At 41.1% G+C, this 20,231-nt stretch overlaps 1 protein-coding gene across 1 annotated transcript; it reads left to right on the top strand.

Annotated features, from left to right (window-relative positions):
• Window positions 1-11,031: 11,031 nt before the first annotated feature.
• LOC121556337 (cytochrome b5) lies at window positions 11,032-14,278 on the top strand. The gene is made up of 5 exons (XM_041870243.2): window positions 11,032-11,442; window positions 12,726-12,854; window positions 13,018-13,044; window positions 13,175-13,209; window positions 13,324-14,278. Exons 1-5 carry the CDS (start codon window positions 11,239-11,241, stop codon window positions 13,412-13,414), a joined length of 486 nt encoding a protein of 161 aa, XP_041726177.1. The 5' UTR covers window positions 11,032-11,238; the 3' UTR covers window positions 13,415-14,278.
• Window positions 14,279-20,231: the final 5,953 nt, after the last annotated feature.

Raw genomic sequence — 20,231 nt, 5'->3', positions numbered from 1 at the left:
ATGAAGTGTGTCACCACTCCTGAATTCAACCTATTCAGTTTTATTGAACAGTGGCGTGCCAGTTTTGTCCCAGAATTAGGCTTATGTTATGGTTGCATGCAGTACTGAGTAACATTGCACAGTGTTGAAAGATTAAGTCAAGCCCTGGGTATACTGTAAGGAAGTGGAAAATGTTGATTAAGCATATAAGAAAGTAGCAGCTGCCAGTAACATGGATTTACTTTAGGAGTAATTCTTAAGCAACCCCACACATCCTGATGAGGATCCCTGAGCACCTACTGTGCTGTTCAGCACAGTGCAGCCTCAGCTTATTATGGGATGTGAAGGGGAGCACCATCAAAGCAGTGCAGAGACTGGCAGCTGAAAACTATAGCCATTTCATTGCTTCTGAAATGGACAAAGGATGAGCAGATAAAGCAGCAGGGCCTGAACATAATGCTGTTACTGTAGTGAGATTAGATCTATTTCTAAGGACGGCTCCCACACTACTCAGGGTTACCCTCCACATAATGTGATCATCCTTACAGGCCCTTCAGACGGCTACTTTTTAATGGACTATACGTCAAGGGGGTTATATATAGATTGAAGACATTGATTTTCTTTATGGCTCAGTAAAACTAAAGTGAAGTCCTCTTCAGGAGAACGGTTATAGAGGACCTCTGGATGCAGTAAATGTCGTATGATCAGACAATACAGATGGCCTGCCCTCATTGGACATTGAGTAATAAAAAAAGAGGTGGGGATGTACATCAAGATGGATCTAATTTCTGTCAATCCAGGGATGCGCCTCTGTGGAATTATGCAATTAATGAATCTCTTTGGTGACATAGGCCCTACCAATTAATATTGGTCTTCCTATTCCTTGGAATTCATTCCACAGGGAAGGAAGGTAAAGATGATTGCCATCTTTTGGTTAGTGAAAACAGGTACTCTGACAACTTCAGAGGATTTCATTGCATATGGTAACTTTTAGACTGAACTGGTCAATCTTCAGATAAGAGCCCTATTTCTATAATCTCAAAATGGAATCACCTTTGAGGGGCTCTCCCCCTTTCCTGGAGTTTGACGCTGTCAGACACTCTTGGCGTATGCTTTTTCTTATTTTGAGGCCCAATGGCCTATCACAGTGATATCCAATAACTGTGGGACTATAGCAGCCCTACCAGGGGATTGGAACCATTCGCATCATACAACATCATCATATGTACATCTGAGCATTAAATTAGAATTATCTAAATCTGATTCTCAAACCCTCTAGCAATTTTTGGGCAAGTTGTGTATAGTAGCTTCATGGATTCAGCAGATGATTTGATGCTAAAGCTGAGCTGTGTTTGGCTGAACTGACAGAGATAACTCTCTCATTAGCCGTGCTCTCATGTTGTAACAGTGATTGACTGGGTGAGTGACTGGGTAGTGGGTACAACATCAATCCCAATGAAAAGGTAAACAGTCACAGGTCTGTCTATGGCTCAGCTCATTGCCAGAGACTATGACTGTGCTATTTACTTAGCTGTTGTTTACACGCTGAATTAATCAGATCTTATGAAGGAATTCTTGATAGGAAGGAAGCACTTCAGGATAGTTCTGTTTTGGCTCTCGAAACAATTGTTTTCGTCTCAAGAGTGTTTGGAGGTTTGTGTCTATGATTCCATGGCAGAGTGCATTTTCATTGATATGCTGACATCAAGGTAGATTTGTCAAGCTTTAGAACAGGGAACACATTTTACTTGGCCTACCAGCAGACCCTGAGGACATGGTAACACACCACTGAGGTAGACTGGGAAGAATGGACTTTGTTTTATTAGCACACCACATATTGCATTTCTGAAACCTCTCCATGAATCTTCTCACTGAAATATTGACATCCCAATAGTGTGTGCCCTTCTGGAGAATTTTAGTTCAATATGACTGAATCCAAACACGGTTAAAAATTAAGTTTTGAAAGAAATTAAAAACAAGCTAAGAAAAACAGTTTTGACATCTGTAATTAAAAATTAATTTTCACAATGCAATTACATTTGTCACAATTGGCAGTTGTAGCCTACACAGTAGTGGGTGATATGCAGTTATTCAGCCATGGGTCTGATTTGGCGGAAATAGCTCTGGGCTATTCAGGAATGGATCTAATTTATCCAATGAAAATTAGAGCAGAATCCTCATTATCCCACAAAAGTTATACAATACATATTTTCAGCTGCAGTCATAGCCAGACTACAAAAGTTGTCCTTTGGAAAGGAAGTTTCCAATCTGACAATTCACCAAGTATCACCATCATATGAGACATACACTGGCAAATTGACACTGTACAATTACCACCCAATACTATTTTATATTGACCACATCTGATATGGGCTTGGGTTTGGGCAAAATATTGGGCTAGAGAGCAGTGGCAGAATGGAATATATGGAACTGTATCAAACATATGGAAACCACATGCTTGACTCCGTTCCATTGATTCCATTCCAGCCATTACAATGAGCCCGTCCTCCTATAGCTCCTCCCACCAGCCTCCACTGCTAGAGAGTATGCATGCTGTGTTTTCCTCAGTTTCCTCAGTTTGATGGCATGTTCACTCCATGTATAGAAATATGTGTTGGTGGACCTTTCATACAAGGGCAGAGGCTGCTATTTGAGCTCCTCTCCTTGAAATATCTTGTGTGCGTCTGACATGAGTGTAAAGCTTGATTTTCCTCTGAAGTTCTTTTGGCCGCTCAAATGAGGTGGGATGAATTGCTCATTCATTCTGCTCTGAATGGAAGTAATGGAAAAAGCAGTAGTTCTAGGTTGGTATATCTATCATATAGAAGGAATAGCGTCACATACTGCTAGAATGTTTTTATAGAACAATTACAGTTTTTTGCTCTTCTGTATTATTCTTAGTCTGATGAGAATGGATTAATAGTGAAAGCAACAGAAGGCCTTGATAAAGGTGTGTAATTTACCAGGAAGAGTTGATTGGCTCTAACCACTGCCTGTCATAGTTGATAACACTGATGTGGAAATACTAAAGGGACTGAATTGTCAGTGTTACTAATACCAACATATGCGTCAGGTGTTTGTTTGATGGGCACGTGTATAGACACGCTTTGTTCCAATCTGTTGATCATAGTCCCAAAATTCATTTCATCTGGATCTAGGTATTGAATACTCAGTGGGTTTGATTCAGTACAGCTAGACATATTATTAATATCTTGAATACTCCTTTGATTCCATGTATAGCCAAAAAGGTCATTCCAGGCCGGTGAGGATTTGACAGTAGGCAGACTGTCAGTCACCGTGGGCATTGTGATGTTGTGCATTGGCAGCCGAGGCTCTCCTTGAAGAGTGGCTGTGATGGATCTGACAGCTGCCTCAGCCATTGGGACTGATGTCTTCATCTGCTCCCAACCGGGCCGCAGATACAGTGGGGAAAAAAAGTATTTGGTCAGCCACCAATTGTGCAAGTTCTCCCACTTAAAAAGATGAGAGAGGCCTGTAATTTTCATCATAGGTACACGTCAACTATGACAGACAAAATGAGAAAAAAAAATCCTGAAAATCACATTGTAGGATTTTTAATGAATTTATTTGCTAATTATGGTGGAAAATAAGTATTTGGTCAATAACAAAAGTTTTGTCAATACTTTGTTATATACCCTTTGTTGGCAATGACACAGGTCAAACGTTTTCTGTAAGTCTTCACAAGGTTTTCACACACTGTTGCTGGTATTTTGGCCCATTCCTCCATGCAGATCTCCTCTAGAGCAGTGATGTTTTGGGGCTGTCGCTGGGCAACACGGACTTTCAACTCCCTCCAAAGATTTTCTATGGGGTTGAGATCTGGAGACTGGCTAGGCCACTCCAGGACCTTGAAATGCTTCTTACGAAGCCACTCCTTCGTTGCCCGGGCGGTGTGTTTGGGATCATTGTCATGCTGAAAGACCCAGCCACGTTTCATCTTCAATGCCCTTGCTGATGGAAGGAGGTTTTCACTCAAAATCTCACGATACATGGCCCCATTCATTCTTTCCTTTACACGGATAAGTCGTCCTGGTCCCTTTGCAGAAAAACAGCCCCAAAGCATGATGTTTCCACCCCCATGCTTCACAGTAGGAATGATGTTCTTTGGATGCAACTCAGCATTCTTTGTCCTCCAAACACGACGAGTTGAGTTTTTACCAGAAAGTTCTATTTTGGTTTCATCTGACCATATGACATTCTCCCAATCCTCTTCTGGATCATCCAAATGCACTCTAGCAAACTTCAGACGGGCCTGGACATGTACTGGCTTAAGCAGGGGGACACGTCTGGCACTGCAGGATTTGAGTCCCTGGCGGCGTAGTGTGTTACTGATGGTAGGCTTTGTTACTTTGGTCCCAGCTCTCTGCAGGTCATTCACTAGGTCCCCCCGTGTGGTTCTGGGATTTTTGCTCATCGTTCTTGTGATCATTTTGACCCCACGGGGTGAGATCTTGCGTGGAGCCCCAGATCGAGGGAGATTATCAGTGGTCTTGTATGTCTTCCATTTCCTAATAATTGCTCCCACAGTTGATTTCTTCAAACCAAGCTGCTTACCTATTGCAGATTCAGTCTTCCCAGCCTGGTGCAGGTCTACAATTTTGTTTCTGGTGTCCTTTGACAGCTCTTTGGTCTTGGCCATAGTGGAGTTTGGAGTGTGACTGTTTGAGGTTGTGGACAGGTGTCTTTTATACTGATAACAAGTTCAAACAGGTGCCATTAATACAGGTAACGAGTGGAGGACAGAGGAGCCTCTTAAAGAAGAAGTTACAGGTCTGTGAGAGCCAGAAATCTTGCTTGTTTCTAGGTGACCAAATACTTATTTTCCACCATAATTTGCAAATAAATTCATTAAAAATCCTACAATGTGATTTTCTGGATTTTTTTTTCTCAATTTGTCTATCATAGTTGACTTGTACCTATGATGAAAATTACAGGCCTCTCTCATCTTTTTAAGTGGGAGAACTTGCACAATTGGTGGCTGACTAAATACTTTTTTCCCCCACTGTATATAGTACTACAGTCTGCACTGTGATCTCCAATAACATTACTGCCAGCCCATTGCCTTTGCCACAACCCAGAAAATAAATGTAGCCACTGTGGCCAAGTGCGCCTTACATAGTTGAGTCAGTAAGAAAGTTTAATGCTGGTATACAAAAATCAAGTATTTTGATTTTAATATTAGAGCTGCTTCTGTGACTTTCCTACTGCTTTTTCCACATAAATGTTTATTCAGACCAATTTCCTTACCATGCAATTGATGTCAGGCTGACACTCCCTTTATGCAGCATGTGTTTATTGAACATGTATCATAGGTTTGCTTTACTCTCCTTTGCAGTGTTGACTTTGAAAACCTGTCACAAATATGAAGTATGTCTGTCTCAGGGGCAATATATGGGGCATCAGTGCTCCAGTCTAAATAAATACACACATTGATTACAGTGCTATACTGCAAATAGCTTGTTGTCATACAACAGGTTGGGTTGAGATATAGTGCAATGATTGACAGTGTCGACAGCTGTTTAACCAAATAGGAGATTATGCAAGGGCCGTGGTTGCAACTGTTGTTGCTCTTAAGTCCCAGTCAGTCGGCCCAGAATAAATGATCTAAATGCCCACTTCCCGTGGCCGATAGACACACAGAGAAACAGAGCAGGCAAATCGCTGTCCAATTTTCTGTGTATAAACACCGCCATCTGTCTGGTCCAGAGAATCTGCTATGTGCATAGTGTAAATCCATGGAAAGGCAAGATAATGGAGGTAACAGATGTTGTCATCAAATGACCTGCTTTAAGGAATAGGCTACTGTAAATGGGGCACATAGCAATTTTGTCATTAGATGGCAAAGAGGATTTCTAGTGACATCGAAAACCTTTTCATGCAAATGTTTCCCCCAATTATCCATCATGATAGTATTTGTTGGTTGTTGTTTGTTATTGCTGTTTTGGTTTGGTGTTAATGTCTCTCCCATCATGTGTGACAGCACCCACTGTGTTCACTTACCATGCCCCCTGGAGATGCTGAGTGGTGTTACTTTGATGAATATATGATAAATATGAATAATGAATCTGGATGCATGAATCAAATCAAACATGTGAATTTAGTATTTTATTCCTTTTCAGTTCTTCCTCTTCACAGAAAAGGAAACAATTGATACGACTGAGGAGTAAGTTGGCATCATTAACTTGACCTTGTAGTGCCATCTAGTGTTCATGCATATTGGCCTACCGATATGTACAATAGGTTCTACAATGTGAGATGTGATCATATGGCTCTCTCTCAACAGCCTTATGGTGACAGTCGGTTGTAAGAATTGAAGTAAAACTGAGACAACAATTTACAGATTTATGCACAGAAAAATGTATTATCAGATAAACTCCATGTAGATGGAGTTATGTCCATGTCCACCTGCGCTTTTGTCATTGTTTCTCTTTGTCTACTTGTGATTATATAACTCACTCACACATTCTGTGGAGTGGTCATCATGTTTTATGTGTGTGCCACACCTGATTATAATTGATGAATCAGTGACTGTTGATCTGTGCCCTCTGTGGTTTGCCGGGCATGGGCACGCTCTCCGTGAGTGCTCTTGTTCGGACTGTAGGCGGTAAAGCTTTTATTTCAATAACCACCCGCTCCTCTCATCAGGGAAGTACCTGGAGGGAAGAAGGCATATGGACACAAGTATTATTCTGTGTGTCATTGTATTGAGCCATGGAATTACTGTTTAAGAGAACATTTAATATGATTGGGTGGCCAGTGACCACATTACTTTCTGTGTTTATGTACCACCCTCCTCCCCCAAAGTCATTAGGTATTGTATTTGAAAATGAATTAATTGAGACAACAGCTATGACCTCACTGTAAGATTCTTTCCTAAAAGCTCTGTAAAGGTGAAAGTAATATCGTTAATTCATTTGTAAGAACAGAGAAGTAGCTACTTGAGTTGTCACACTAATGCCTTTCTAAATCGGGCTTATTTAACCCATTTCTTTCTCAATGGCAATTCATTGAACAACTGTCCTTGGTTCAACATGATAGCTACATAACTGCACCATGGCTGAGACTGTGTGTATGTGTAGAATGGAGTTTGCTGACCTGTCTGTGACAGGCTGAAAATAAGGAGAACGTTGTCTGTGCCCTGTGACCCCTCTGAATATGGGCAGCAAAACACTATACACATACAATTGATCTGTGGTGCTGTTGTTCATACAATAGGGTCACTTAGAATAAAAGCCTGCCAACAGAAGTCACATAACACAGATATCACAGGTCTCAGCTGCACGCTGCTCACCAACGTGAAGATCACAGTGGAAATGCCAGATGTCAGAGGTTCATATCATCATTCTCACAGTACTTTAACTAGTTTGTTGAACTTAGTAAAAAGGTGGTGGTTGACTAGGGGTGGACTGAATTTGAACCAGTACATTTATGTATACTTGATGGAAAGATAGGTCAGATGAAGTGCGGTCTCCCATACACAAATCAGGGGGAGTAGGACCTCTACAAGAATATGAAATGTCTTATCATGATTCCGCTGGCAGCCAGTCAGCCTCTAGACCAGTATCTACCTGCCTGAGTGAACTGGCAGGCCTAATTGCACAGATTATGTCACAGGGAGTGTGGCCTTTGGTGACACCAGGACGTCTTGTTTCCCCCTAGTGAGAGCAGTTAGTCTGTGAGGACGAGGACAAGACAGGGGTATTAATGACACACTGCTCCGCTGCTGGCTGGCTCCAAATGTTGCACACTCAGCTGTCGCTCCACTCTCACCAATGTTCCTTCTGTTATAGTGGCGTCTAACACGGGGCCCCTGGGATGTGGCTACAGCTCGAGAGATAACTCAGACCCCTCCCCAAAGATATTCCCTGGTTGTAGATGCAAACAATCTATCTGCTGGAGATTAGGTGAACGTGTTATTTTAAAATAAGTGCATTTGAAGGATTTAAAGAATGTCCTCCAGTTTCTGGAAGGCTTAATTTCACTCAATAATCGAGTAGATATTTTCAGGGGAGATCTTTCATATAAGAGGTTGATGAGGGTGACACCTGTTTCTGTTATTGGTTGATATTCTGTATGTACGGTTTGGCACTGCCATTCTTACACACTTCTTCATATCATTCCATACAGATGTAGGATCTTCATTTGATCACTCTTTTGTTGCTGAGGATTTTCCTGCCCAGCAGGAAATGCAAACTTGTGGTGTATTCAAGGTTTAAAAAGGCTTCTAAAGTTTGTAATTCCCACTTTAAAATGTCAGACTTGAGTTGCCCTAATGAAAAATGTATCAACCCCTACAAAAAAATTCCATTAATTGTAATCCACATAATAATTCACATTTCCTGTTGCTGCAGGATTATTTTCCTGCTGTAGCAAACTAGCTCAAATTAAGATCCTACATCTGTACGCATATTGACTAGTGCAATGATGACCCAAGAGGGACCTCTGTGAACAAAGCGAAATAAATCCAAAAGTTCAAGGTGTTAAGTCGCTCTGGATAAGAGCGTCTGCTAAATGACTAAAATGTAAATGTAAATGTCTTTAGTTTAGACACAGGTGCCAAAGGGTATTAACTTACTGCCATCTTGTGGAGCATGTGAAGATCACCATTTTTGTTTTGTTTTGTAGCATTGTAGCAAACGGCAGGGCAGGGAAGCAAACCTGGGTCACTGGCGTGGAAGGCAAACACCCTACACATCGCGCCAATAGGGTTAACACACTTGGTGGGAATTGTAACGTGGCTCATATAACACGGATTGCTACACTGCCTCCTTTCGAACGGGAAGTCACGTCCCTGTGCTTCAACTTTCTTTCAAGCCCCTTCACACGTCTGCCTGTGCGTTCCGATGGCCTCATGGCCGCCATCCCACTTCTGACACCAATGTAGTGAATGGTAGGGTAGCGAACCCGGGTCACTAGCGTGAAAGGCAAACATTTTACGCATCGTGCAAATAGGTTTAACCAACTAGGTGGAAATTGTAACGTGGCTCATATAGCAAGTATTGCTACAATATATTTATAGGATGAAATGCATTATATAAATGGAAGTATTTAGTGTTTTCTTGAAAATTACATTACATTTTATGAATTCCTATTCAGGTTACTACATTATCAGCTGTTATTAGTTCAATGTTTACCTGGAGTTGTCTACATTGGTGATGCGATGACAGTAATGCATGACATCTGTGTGTATGTTATCAGGCAGGCCTGTCAAAAACTCTGCTACACTCCTGTCAGTGCCCCCCTTATCCAGCATATCAATGTTGTGCATGTAGCCTACCACTGCTTCCTTATCACTGGATGCAGAGAAACATACTACACTGAACAAAAATATAACCGCAACATGTAAAGTGTTGGTCCCACCATGTTTCATGAGCTGAAATAAAATATCTCAGAAATGTTCCATATGCACAAAAAGCTTATTTCTCTCAAATTTTGGGCACAAATTTGTTTACATCCCAGTTACTGAGCATTTCTCCTTTGCCAATATAATCCATTCACCTAACAGGTGTGGCATATCAAGAAGCTGATTAAACAGCATGATCATTACACAGGTGAACCTTGTGCTGGTGACAATAAAAGGCCACTCTAAAATGTGCAGTTTTGTCACACAACACAATGCCACAGATGTCTCAAGTTTTGAGGGAGCGTGCAATTGGCATGCTGACTACAGGAATGTCCACCAGCTCTTGCCAGAAAATGTAATATTAATTTCTCTACCATAAGCCGCCTCCGTCGTTTTAGAGAATTTGGCAGTACGTCCAACCGGCCTCACAACCGCAGACCACGTGTAACCACGCCAGCCCAGGACCTCCACATCCGGCTTCTTCACCTGCAGGATCGTCTTAGACCAGCCACCCAGACAGCTGATGAAACGGTCAGAAACCATCTCAGGGAAGTTCATCTGCGTGCTCGTCGTCCTCACCATTGTCGTGCCATTCATCCGCCACAATCACCTCATGTTTCAGCATGATAATGGACAGCCCCATTTCACAAGGATCTGTACACAATTCCTGGAAACTGAAAATGTCCCAGTTCTTCCATGGCCTGCATACTCACCAGACATAATAATAAATAATAATGTAACCCATTGAGCATGCTTGGGTTGCTCTGGATCGACGTGTACGACAGCTGGTTCCAGTTCCCGCCAATATACAGCAACTTCACACAGCCATTGTTGTCTTAGGTCTCTCTTTATGTAGTGTTGTGTTGTCTCTCTTGTGATGTGTGTTGGGTCCTATTCTTTTATTTTTTTATTCCCAGCCCCCGTCCCCGCAGGAGGTCTTTAGCCTTTTGGTAGGCCGTCATTGTAAATAAGAATTTGTTCTTTACTGACTTGCCTAGTTAAATAAAGGTTAAATAAACTAAAAATATAAAAAGAGGAGTGGGACAACATTCCACAGGCCACAATCAACAGCCTGATCAAGTCTATGCGAAGGAGCTGTGTCGCGCTGTATGAGGCAAATGGTGGTCACACCAGATACTGACTGGTTTTATGATCAACACCCCAACTTTTTTTTTTAAAGGTATCTGTGACCAACAGATGCATATTGTATATGTATTCCCAGTCATGTGAAATTCATAGAATTGGGCCTAAGGAATGTATTTCCATTGACTGATTTCCTTATATGAAATGTAACTCAGTAAAATCTTTGAAATTGTTGCATGTTGCGTTTATATTTTTGTTCAGTGTACATTAGACATCACTTCAGTGGGTGAGGTTGGAAGTGGAACCTACTCAAAAACAACACCACTGACAAAGACAATAGGCAGGATGGAATTGCATTGATCATTATCCAAATCCACTGAGAACATTTCACAACATTGGGGGTCAAATCAAAGGAGCAACAAAACTGATTTGATATGTGAGTAATGTAAAATACTTGATCAAGCTCTCCCATTGACATGCTAAATGACGAGGTCTCATGAGCATCTAAAGGTCACCTGTGATTGGTTATAATTCTACAATGTTGCATTTCATTGGTTATTTGTCTAAAAGTCAATACATGTTCATTGGAAGGTGACACCGGAATGAAATCATTGGTCCTTTCCACATGTCTGCTGATGTAACGATATGCCGGTTGAGGGGAAACTCAGGCTTATGCATTGCTAAGGCAGTCCACATTGGATACACGAGCCTTCATTCTTTCTCAAACTCTACAGCATACGATTCAACTTTGGATAATCAAAGTGTAATTTAGGGACTTAGCTAGCTAGGCAAAGTGTTAAAACACAGACAGAATGGGCGAGGAAATGAACGATAACACGATCAACACAAATGGTGCTGCTAACAACATGGGGGACGTGAATCACACAGCAGAACAGACAGCAGACAGCGATGTGAAATACTACACCTTGGAAGAAATAAAAGCTCATAATATGAGCAAGGACACATGGATTATCATCCACGATAAAGTGTATAACGTCACCAGTTTCTTGGAGGAGGTAAAATCAAAATACCACCGTTGCTAGCTGACTAGCTAACTTAACACATTAGCTACGACACTACTAGCTAGCTAGAATATTGGTCTCATCCGTCCGTTGCCTGGTTTCAAATTCATTTCGTATCCAACGCCAACCTAAACGTCTAGCTAGATAGATAACTAACTAACTAGCTAAGTAACAATGCACTTATGTGAAGGTCTGGGTCTTTCTAGCTAGCTACCATAGCCTAACGTTAGTTATCCAACGCTCAGTCAACACAGGCTGAAGGTGGCAGCTTGCCAACAATAGCATTGGCTATTTTGGCTATTGTGTGTTTTGCCAGTTTAACTAGCTAGCAAATGATGTGACTAACTTAACTGTGTATGCTATCTGTGTCTACTTATTGTGTCTACATATTCCCAATAATATTAACAAAGATGGTGTAATGTTGCACCTGGAGATGCATTATTATGGAATTTACCTAGCGTAACGTTAGCTAGCTAACGTAACTAACGTTAGTTAGGTTTGCCTAGCTTAATTTGCCAAAATAATTGTGCAACATTTTGTCACGACCACTCCTAATTGTGCGCTAGGTAGTTAATCCTTGCCTGGTCCTCTTACTGTAGCTATAACTACCACAGTGGGACTTTAGTCCACTTTGCAAAGGTTACAAAACTAGCTAGGGTTTACAAGAGGTCAGTAGCCAAAAGTTGCGCAACGCACCATCTCAAGGTATGATGTAAAAATAAGTCCAAATACAATGCCAATGGCAAAGCATGACCACAGATGAAAGTAGCCTGGGGTACCAGTCTGTTTAGCTATCAGTCCACTCCAGGTTAATGCTAAACAATTTTTGCCAATGGCACAGAGTACAAGGAGTGGAATGTTAGCAAAACAGGTTCTGGATTTCAGGCTAAGATTAAAGGGGTTAGTTACAAGTATGACCTATTTCATGTGTTATATTATCAAGGCTGTATTTGTGAAGTAAAACCACACCTGTAAGATTTGTTTACCTTCAAAGAGTGAGCCTGCCAACAAAAAAGTAAACATTGGAGCGTTAACCATTATGATAAAGCAATCTATCCCTATAATATGTAAATGCATAATCATTTCAGGATATCAGAGAATTAAGAGTGCAGAGCTTTATTTAACATATTTATCATATTGACATTTAGGTCGACATAAGCCAGCCATCCATACCATGTAGGACATCATATGCTATAATTGTGTAGTCTGTGATTACATTCCAACTATTGGTAGTGACAGATCATGATTAAGTCTACCACTTGTTTCTGTGTTTCCAGCATCCAGGAGGAGAGGAGGTTCTGGTGGAGCAGGCAGGTGCAGATGCCACAGAGAGCTTTGAGGATGTTGGGCACTCTACAGATGCCAGAGAGATGCTCATCCAGTACTACGTTGGGGAGCTCCATATGGTACAGAGAACTGTTGAACTCTCAATCATTGCAAATGTGTTTGTTTGTTCACAAGTGTCTTTGAAACATAGTTTTCAATTAATAATGGAACAAAAACATTTATCTGTGGCATGATTTATTCTGATTGTAAGTGTGTAAATGATTCTTTCACCCTGTCTTTTAGGATGACCGGAAGAAGGATGGCGCAAAGGTAAAGTATATTTTCACACAATATTAAAGTAAATGTTCTGTAAAAATGTTTTATAATAATGTAACACCTATTTTACTAATGCTAACCCTTGAACTTTGTTTTATCAACAACAACAACAATTATCCCACAGGAAGCATTCATTACAACTTCAGGAGATGGCTCCAGGTCAGTCATAAGCGATAAGAATTTGATTATTAGGAGATGGCTCCTAATCATTCTTCACTGAGCTGTTTTTGTTCCCTGGCTGAATGTCTAAGTGCTCTTTCCTTCTTTCTCTAGCTCGTGGACCACATGGTTGATACCTGCCGTAGCTGCAGTTGTTGTGGGTATCATGTATCGATACTACATGCTGGAGCACAAGTCTTCCTGAGTCCTGACGCTGTCGTCTCTTCTCATTCGTTCTGTCTGGAGGCCTTGACATGTTTGACCAAACCCCCCTTGCATTGAACGCACACAACTTTTCAGAGGTGCGCCCCGCGTCCCACTCAACTCACACAGTGCCCTCACCTTGAAGGAAAGGGAGAGAAAGGATAAAATAATCCCTCTGCTTACTTTTCTAGACCTCATCCAACAGGCAGTGGGGTGAGATGCATCGGGAAACTTTCTGCCCTCAGTCTCTTTAAATAGTTTTCTAATCTATTCATATTGTTTACTCACTCTGCCTTTTGTGATACTTATTGTGTGGTGTCTTTTTAAGTTACTTATTCATATGCAAGTGATCTAAACTGTCATTTATATCTGCAAACTGTTGTCGCTATCTGCTTTGTGAGACTTTTACTGTGAGCTCCAAAAGTATTGGGACAGTGACCATTTTTGTTTTGTTTTGGCTCTGTACTCAGCACTTTAGATTTTAAATGATACTATGAGGTTAAAGTGCAGACTGTCAGGGTATTTTCATCCATATCGGGTGAACCGTTTAGAAATTACAGCACTTTTTGTACATAGTCCCCCCATTTTAGGGTACCAAAGATAAATGGAACAAATTCACTAATGTGGAGTAAAAAGTTAAGTATTTCGTCCCATATTCATAGCACACAATGACTACATCAAGGTTGTGACAAATTTGTTGGATGCATTTGTTGTTTGTTTTGGTTGTGTATCAGATTATTTTGTACCCAATAGAGATTCATGGTAAATAATGTGTTATTGTGCCATTTTAGTCACTTTTATTGTAAATAAGAATAGAATATGTTTCTAAACACTTCTACATTAATGTGGATGCTACCATGATTACGGATAATTCTGAATGAATTGTGAATAATGAGTGAGAAAGTTAGACGCACAAATATTACACCCCCAAGACCTCCCGAGTGGCGCAGTGGTCTAGAAATCCTGGTTCGAATCCAGGCTCTGTCGTAGCCGGCCGCGACCGAGAGACCCATTGGGCGGCGCACAATTGGCCAAGCGTTGTCCAGGGTAGGGGAGGGAATGGCCGGCAGGGATGTAGCTCAGTTGGTAGAGCATGGCGTTTGCAACGCCAGGGTTGTGGGTTTGATTCCCACGGGGGGCCAGTATGAAAAATAAAAAAATTATGTATGCACTCACTAACTGTAAGTCGCTCTGGATAAGAGCGTCTGCTAAATAACATTAAAAAAAATAAGACATGCTAACCTCTCACCATTACAATAACAGGGGAGGTTAGCATTTTTGGGGGCGGTATGATATTTGTGCATCTAACTTTCTCATAATTATTCACAATTCGTTCAGGATTATCCATTAATGTGGATGTACCATGGGCACAAAATAATCTGAAACACAACCAAAACAAACAGCAAATGCATCCAACACATTTGTCCCAATACTTTTGGTCCCTTAAAATGTGTGTGTGGGGGGGAGAGACTATGTATACAAAGTCTACACTTTAAGGCCATAGTCATTATCATTTCAAAACAACAAAAAATTTGTCACTTCACTGTCCCAATACCTTTGGAGCTCACTGTATTTCTCTCCATTTGTTCAGACATGTTTAGTGGCTAACCCCACCATCTCTATGCTCTAGGTCTAGGAAGTAGAAATATATTTATGTGTAGTAGAGTATGGCAACACAGGTTATGGGGTCATATCTATAAGAAATAATGCTGTTTTCTTACACTGAGAAATCTGATTAGCGTGTTTTTTTGTTTAGGTTGAGTTGCACACTCATCGTGAGTCTTAATTCTCCTCAAAAACTGCTGCCCAGTATTTAATTTCTGGTGACTGAAGAACATAGGAAAAGCTAGAAATGAAGCATTCTAACATATGTTTGCTTGAGTATAGATTGTCATGCAATTTGTCATTTGAAACTTAAAAATCATCATTGATTTGAACCAATGACTTGATTGAACAATATGCCTCATAGTTAAAGTACATAATTTATGTTCAGCTATTCATTGCGTTGCATGCATGCATCGACTGATCGAGTAGGCCTCTAAATCTCGACCTTTTGCATTACAAAGGCTGCACACCATGTATATTCTCTTTTGAGGTATTGATAAGTTAAATTGCATTTATTTGGTGATACTATGCTTTAAAAAACAAAAATTAAGAATGAGATAATTGGTGTGTTTTATATATATATAGATATATATTATAACCTGGATTAATTATATCGCATTACACACATTGTGCAGGATATATGGTTGTCTCTTCCTATGCACATCCATTTGCAATTCAAAAAGTTCAAGTACTTTAATGCTGCCCTATGTAGTGAGTGTCGTTGAATTCTAATGATTGGACTAATATAAAACACTTTTACATTCGTATTGTGTTAACTGTCCGTTTATTGTAGTGTTGGTCACCATGCCATTTTTAAGTGTAAATCTGTATCTGGGAATTGTGGATAAACAGCAGTACTTGAAAGCATATATGTGGATATTCAATTGCACTACCAATTTTAATTGGTATATGTCAACAATATATTTAATACGTCAGTCATTGTATGTTTCATATAAATGTTGCTATTCACAACTTGTGGAGCACCTGAAAACAACCTTCCCAAGACTTTATAATACTGATTTGTACATATGATAACAAACATATTCCATTTGGACACTTTCAAATTCATTATACTTCAAAGACCATTCCCATTGAAATGATAATTCCTGTTAAATCTGACATTACCCTTGTCATGCAAAGTAAAAGGCTGAATCGTGCTATCATTTTCATACAATTATTTGAGTGACGTGACTATTTTAAAAGCTACATGCTTTTATGATATGCTTTTCATTGTTCTCTGTGTACAATTTTTGTTATGAGAGGTGTACTCATAAATACTGTAAGGAAATATTTGTTACTGTCATATTTTACTGACTGATCAGTTCATTCAGATATCCACTATGTAACCTAAATTACTGTCATTGACTGCCATTTCCTATTAAAAAAAAATCGAAGTTTTATCTCAAATGAATATTTTGAAAGCAGTATATTATGATTTTTAATTCAATTTAATAGCTACGGTCGAGGAATGATAAAAACAAATTCTGCAGTTGAATCATCACTTATTTAATGCAGTATACAGCATTTATGTAGTTCCTGCCTATATAATCCTGCCCTACACAGAAGTAGATTGTTGGGAATCTGTGTAGGACATTAGACAGCTGGGAGAAATGCGATGGTATGAAAGCGTAAGAATGGCGCTGTTAAGATCAGGGATTCGTCTCCTGAGTATACACCTTCGTTCGAGGTGTACAAACCGTTGAAGTTGGAAGTTTACATACTTAGGTTGGAGTCATTAAACTCGTTTTTCAACCACTCCACACATTTCTTGTTAACAAACTATAGTTTTGGCAAGTCGGTTAGGACATCTACTTTGTGAATGACACAAGTAATTTTTCCAACAATTGTTTACAGACAGATTATTTCACTTATAATTCACTGTATCACAATTCCAGTGGGTCAGAAGTTTACATACACTAAGTTGACTGACTTTAAACAGCTTGGAAAATTCCAGAAAATGATGTCATGGCTTTAGAAGCTTCTGATAGGCTAATTGACATCATTTGAGTCAATTGGAGGTGTACCTGTGGATGTATTTCAAGGCCTACCTTCAAACTCAGTGCCTCTTTGCTTGACATCATGGGAAAATCAAAAGAAATCAGCTAAGTCTGGTTCATCCTTGGGAGCAATTTCTAAATGCCTGAAGGTACCACGTTCATCTGTACAAACAATACACAAGTATAAACACCATGGGACCACGCAGCCGTCATACCGCTCAGTAAGGAGACGCGTTCTGTCTCCTAGAGATGAATGTACTTTGGTGCGAAAAGTGCAAATCAATCCCAGAACAACAGCAAAGGACCTTGTGAAGATGCTGGAGGAAACCGGTACAAAAGTATCTATATCCACAGTAAAATGAGTCCTATATCGACATAACCTGAAAGGCCGTGCAGTAAGGAAGAAGCCACTGCTCCAAAACCGCCATTAAAAAAGCCAGACTACGGTTTGCAACTGCACATGGGGACAAAGATCGTACGTTTTTTAGAAATGTCCTCTGGTCTGATGAAACAAAAATAGAACTGTTTGGCCATAATGACCATCGTTATGTTTGGAGGAAAAAGGGGGGGCTTGTAAGCCGAAGAACACCATCCCAACCGTGAAGCATGGGGGTGGCAGCATCATGCTGTGGGGGTGCTTTGCTGCAGGAGGGACTGGTGCACTTCACAAAATAGATGGCATCATGAGGAAGGAAAATGATGTGGATATATTGAAGCAACATCTCAAGACATCAGTCAGGAAGTTAAAGCTTGGTCGCAAATGGGTCTTCCAAATGGACAATGACCCCAAGCATACTTCCAAAGTTGTGGCAAAATGGCTTAAGGACAACAAAGTCAAGGTATTGGAGTGGCCATCACAAAGCCCTGACCTCAATCCTATAGAAAATATGTGGGCAGAACTGAAAAAGCGTGTGCGAGCAAGGAGGCCTACAAACCTGACAGTTACACCAGCTCTGTCAGGGTGAATGGGCCAAAATTCACCCAACATATTGTGGGAAGCTTGTGGAAGACTACCCGAAATGTTTGACCCAAGTTAAACAATTTAAAGGCAATGCTACCAAATACTAATTGAGTGTATGTAAACTTCTGACCCACTGGGAATGTGATGAAAGAAATAAAAGCTGAAATAAATCATTCTCTCTACTATTATTCTGACATTTCACATTCTTAAAATAAAGTGGTGATCCTAACTGACCTAAGACAGGGAATTTTTACTAGGATTAAATGTCAGGAATTGTGAAAAACGTAGTTTAAATGTATTTGGCTAAGGTGTATGTAAACTTCCGACTTCAACTGTACCTACATCTCCTGATTACAAACCAAGTAGTCTTACTTATGTCTTCATGCTCTCTTGAGAACCTTGATGATCTCGAAAGGGAGTCAGTCAGCAGAGGTGAGCTCTGAAGTTGAGCCAGTCCAGCACAGGAGGTTGGTGGCACCTTAATTGGGGAGAACAGCCTTCTGGTAATGATTGGAGCAGAGTACGTGGAATGGTATCAAATACATTGAACACATGGTTTCCATGTGTTTGATGCCATTCCATTTGCGCTGTTCTGACCATTATTATGAGCATTCCTCCCCTCAGCAGCCTCCTGTGCAGTCCAGGATGTAGTGGGCCTACCTGCGGCGACAGTCTTCAAACGTTTGCCCTGAGAATCCTACCAGATATGATTTTGGACCAGTAGGAGTGAGATTTTTGGAAAGAGTGGATTCCTGTTTTTTGGCCGACCCATATGTTGTGTCAAGCTGGGTTAAGGACAAACTGGGAATGGTTACATCTGTGAAAGTTTCGAGAAGTGGAATTGTTTAGATTTTGTGTGTATCCGCCTACCAGAGGAAGCGGGAGCTTCTACCCATGCGGTTTGGGCTCAACCTGTGGTTTGCTTTGCTCTCCGGTGCAGGGCGCTGCTAAAAGGGGTGATCAATGGGGTAGCATTGAGTGTAGAGGTCAATCAAATTGAAAGGAATATTTCCTATGTTTGTGACGCCCGCCGTTTGGTGAGACGTAGACCCAGTGGCAATGGCGAGACTGAGAATACCCTGTCCGTCTTGTTGAGCTTTGACACAGAGCTTCTACCTGATAAGGTCAGGCTAGGTTATAATTGCATTCTGTGAGGGCCTATGTTCCGAACCCGCTTCGGTGCTTTAGGTGCCAAGGATTCAGACATGTTGCAGCAGTGTGTAGAAGAGAGATCCCAAGATGTGAGAAATGTGCAGGAGGGCATAGTCAGAAGGAGTGTACAGTTGGGATAGAGAAAGCACTATGGGTCAACTGTGGGGGTGCCCATTCAGCTGGGGATCCGAAGTGCCCTGTGAGAGACAGGTTGAGATTGCCAGAGTTTGAGTGGGGCAGAACGTTTCCTATGCTGAGGCAGTGAAGAGAGTAGAGGATAGCCCAAGGGTGAGTGAGTTGACTGGGAGGCCCCCAGTGAGTAAGCCTGAAGAGAGAGAGCCAGAGAGGAAGAGGTTTTTAGTATGGCTGTATTTCTTGTGTTTATAGCCATGGTGATCAACTGCACTGCACTGATGGAGCGGAAATCACAGAAGATACATTTACATTTACATTTTAGTCATTTAGCAGACGCTCTTATCCAGAGCGACTTACAGTTAGTAAATACATTTTTTTTTTTTTTTATACTGGCCCCCCATGGGAAACGAACCCACAACCCTGGCGTTGCAAACGCCATGCTCTATCAACTGAGCTACATCCCTGCCGGCCATTCCCTCCCCTACCCTGGACGACGCTGGGCCAATTGTGCGCCGCCCATGAGTCTCCCGGTCGCGGCCGGCTGCGACAGAGCCTGGATTCGAACCAGGATCTCTAGTAGCACAGTTAGCACTGCGATGCAGTGCCTTAGACCACTGCGCCACTCAGGAGCTAGATAGATAGATGTGGTAGTTGCAGCAGCAGAGAAATATTTGGGTGTGAGAGATTTTAGTGCCGAAGAGCTACAGGAAGTTTTGAGAGGGGTTCCATCCTCCCAGGCCGATGGCCTGGTGTAGGATAATTTAGGGTCAAAGTAGTGGGATGGGGTGGTGGATTTTTTGGGATAGTGTATAGGTGCAGTGTTAGATGGTGGTGCAATTAAAGTTTTTCCCATTCTCCTTTTCCCTTTTAATTTTTTGTGACCAAAATGTGCAATTCGCACTCCAACCTGCGAAATGCAGCAATATGCAACTAATCTGCGGGAAAGCCACATGAAGAAGAAAGCCACA

This window comes from Coregonus clupeaformis, chromosome 33 (genome assembly GCF_020615455.1).
Source record: "Coregonus clupeaformis isolate EN_2021a chromosome 33, ASM2061545v1, whole genome shotgun sequence".
Lineage (NCBI taxonomy): Eukaryota > Metazoa > Chordata > Actinopteri > Salmoniformes > Salmonidae > Coregonus > Coregonus clupeaformis.
This window is presented reverse-complemented; position numbering and strand designations above follow the sequence as displayed.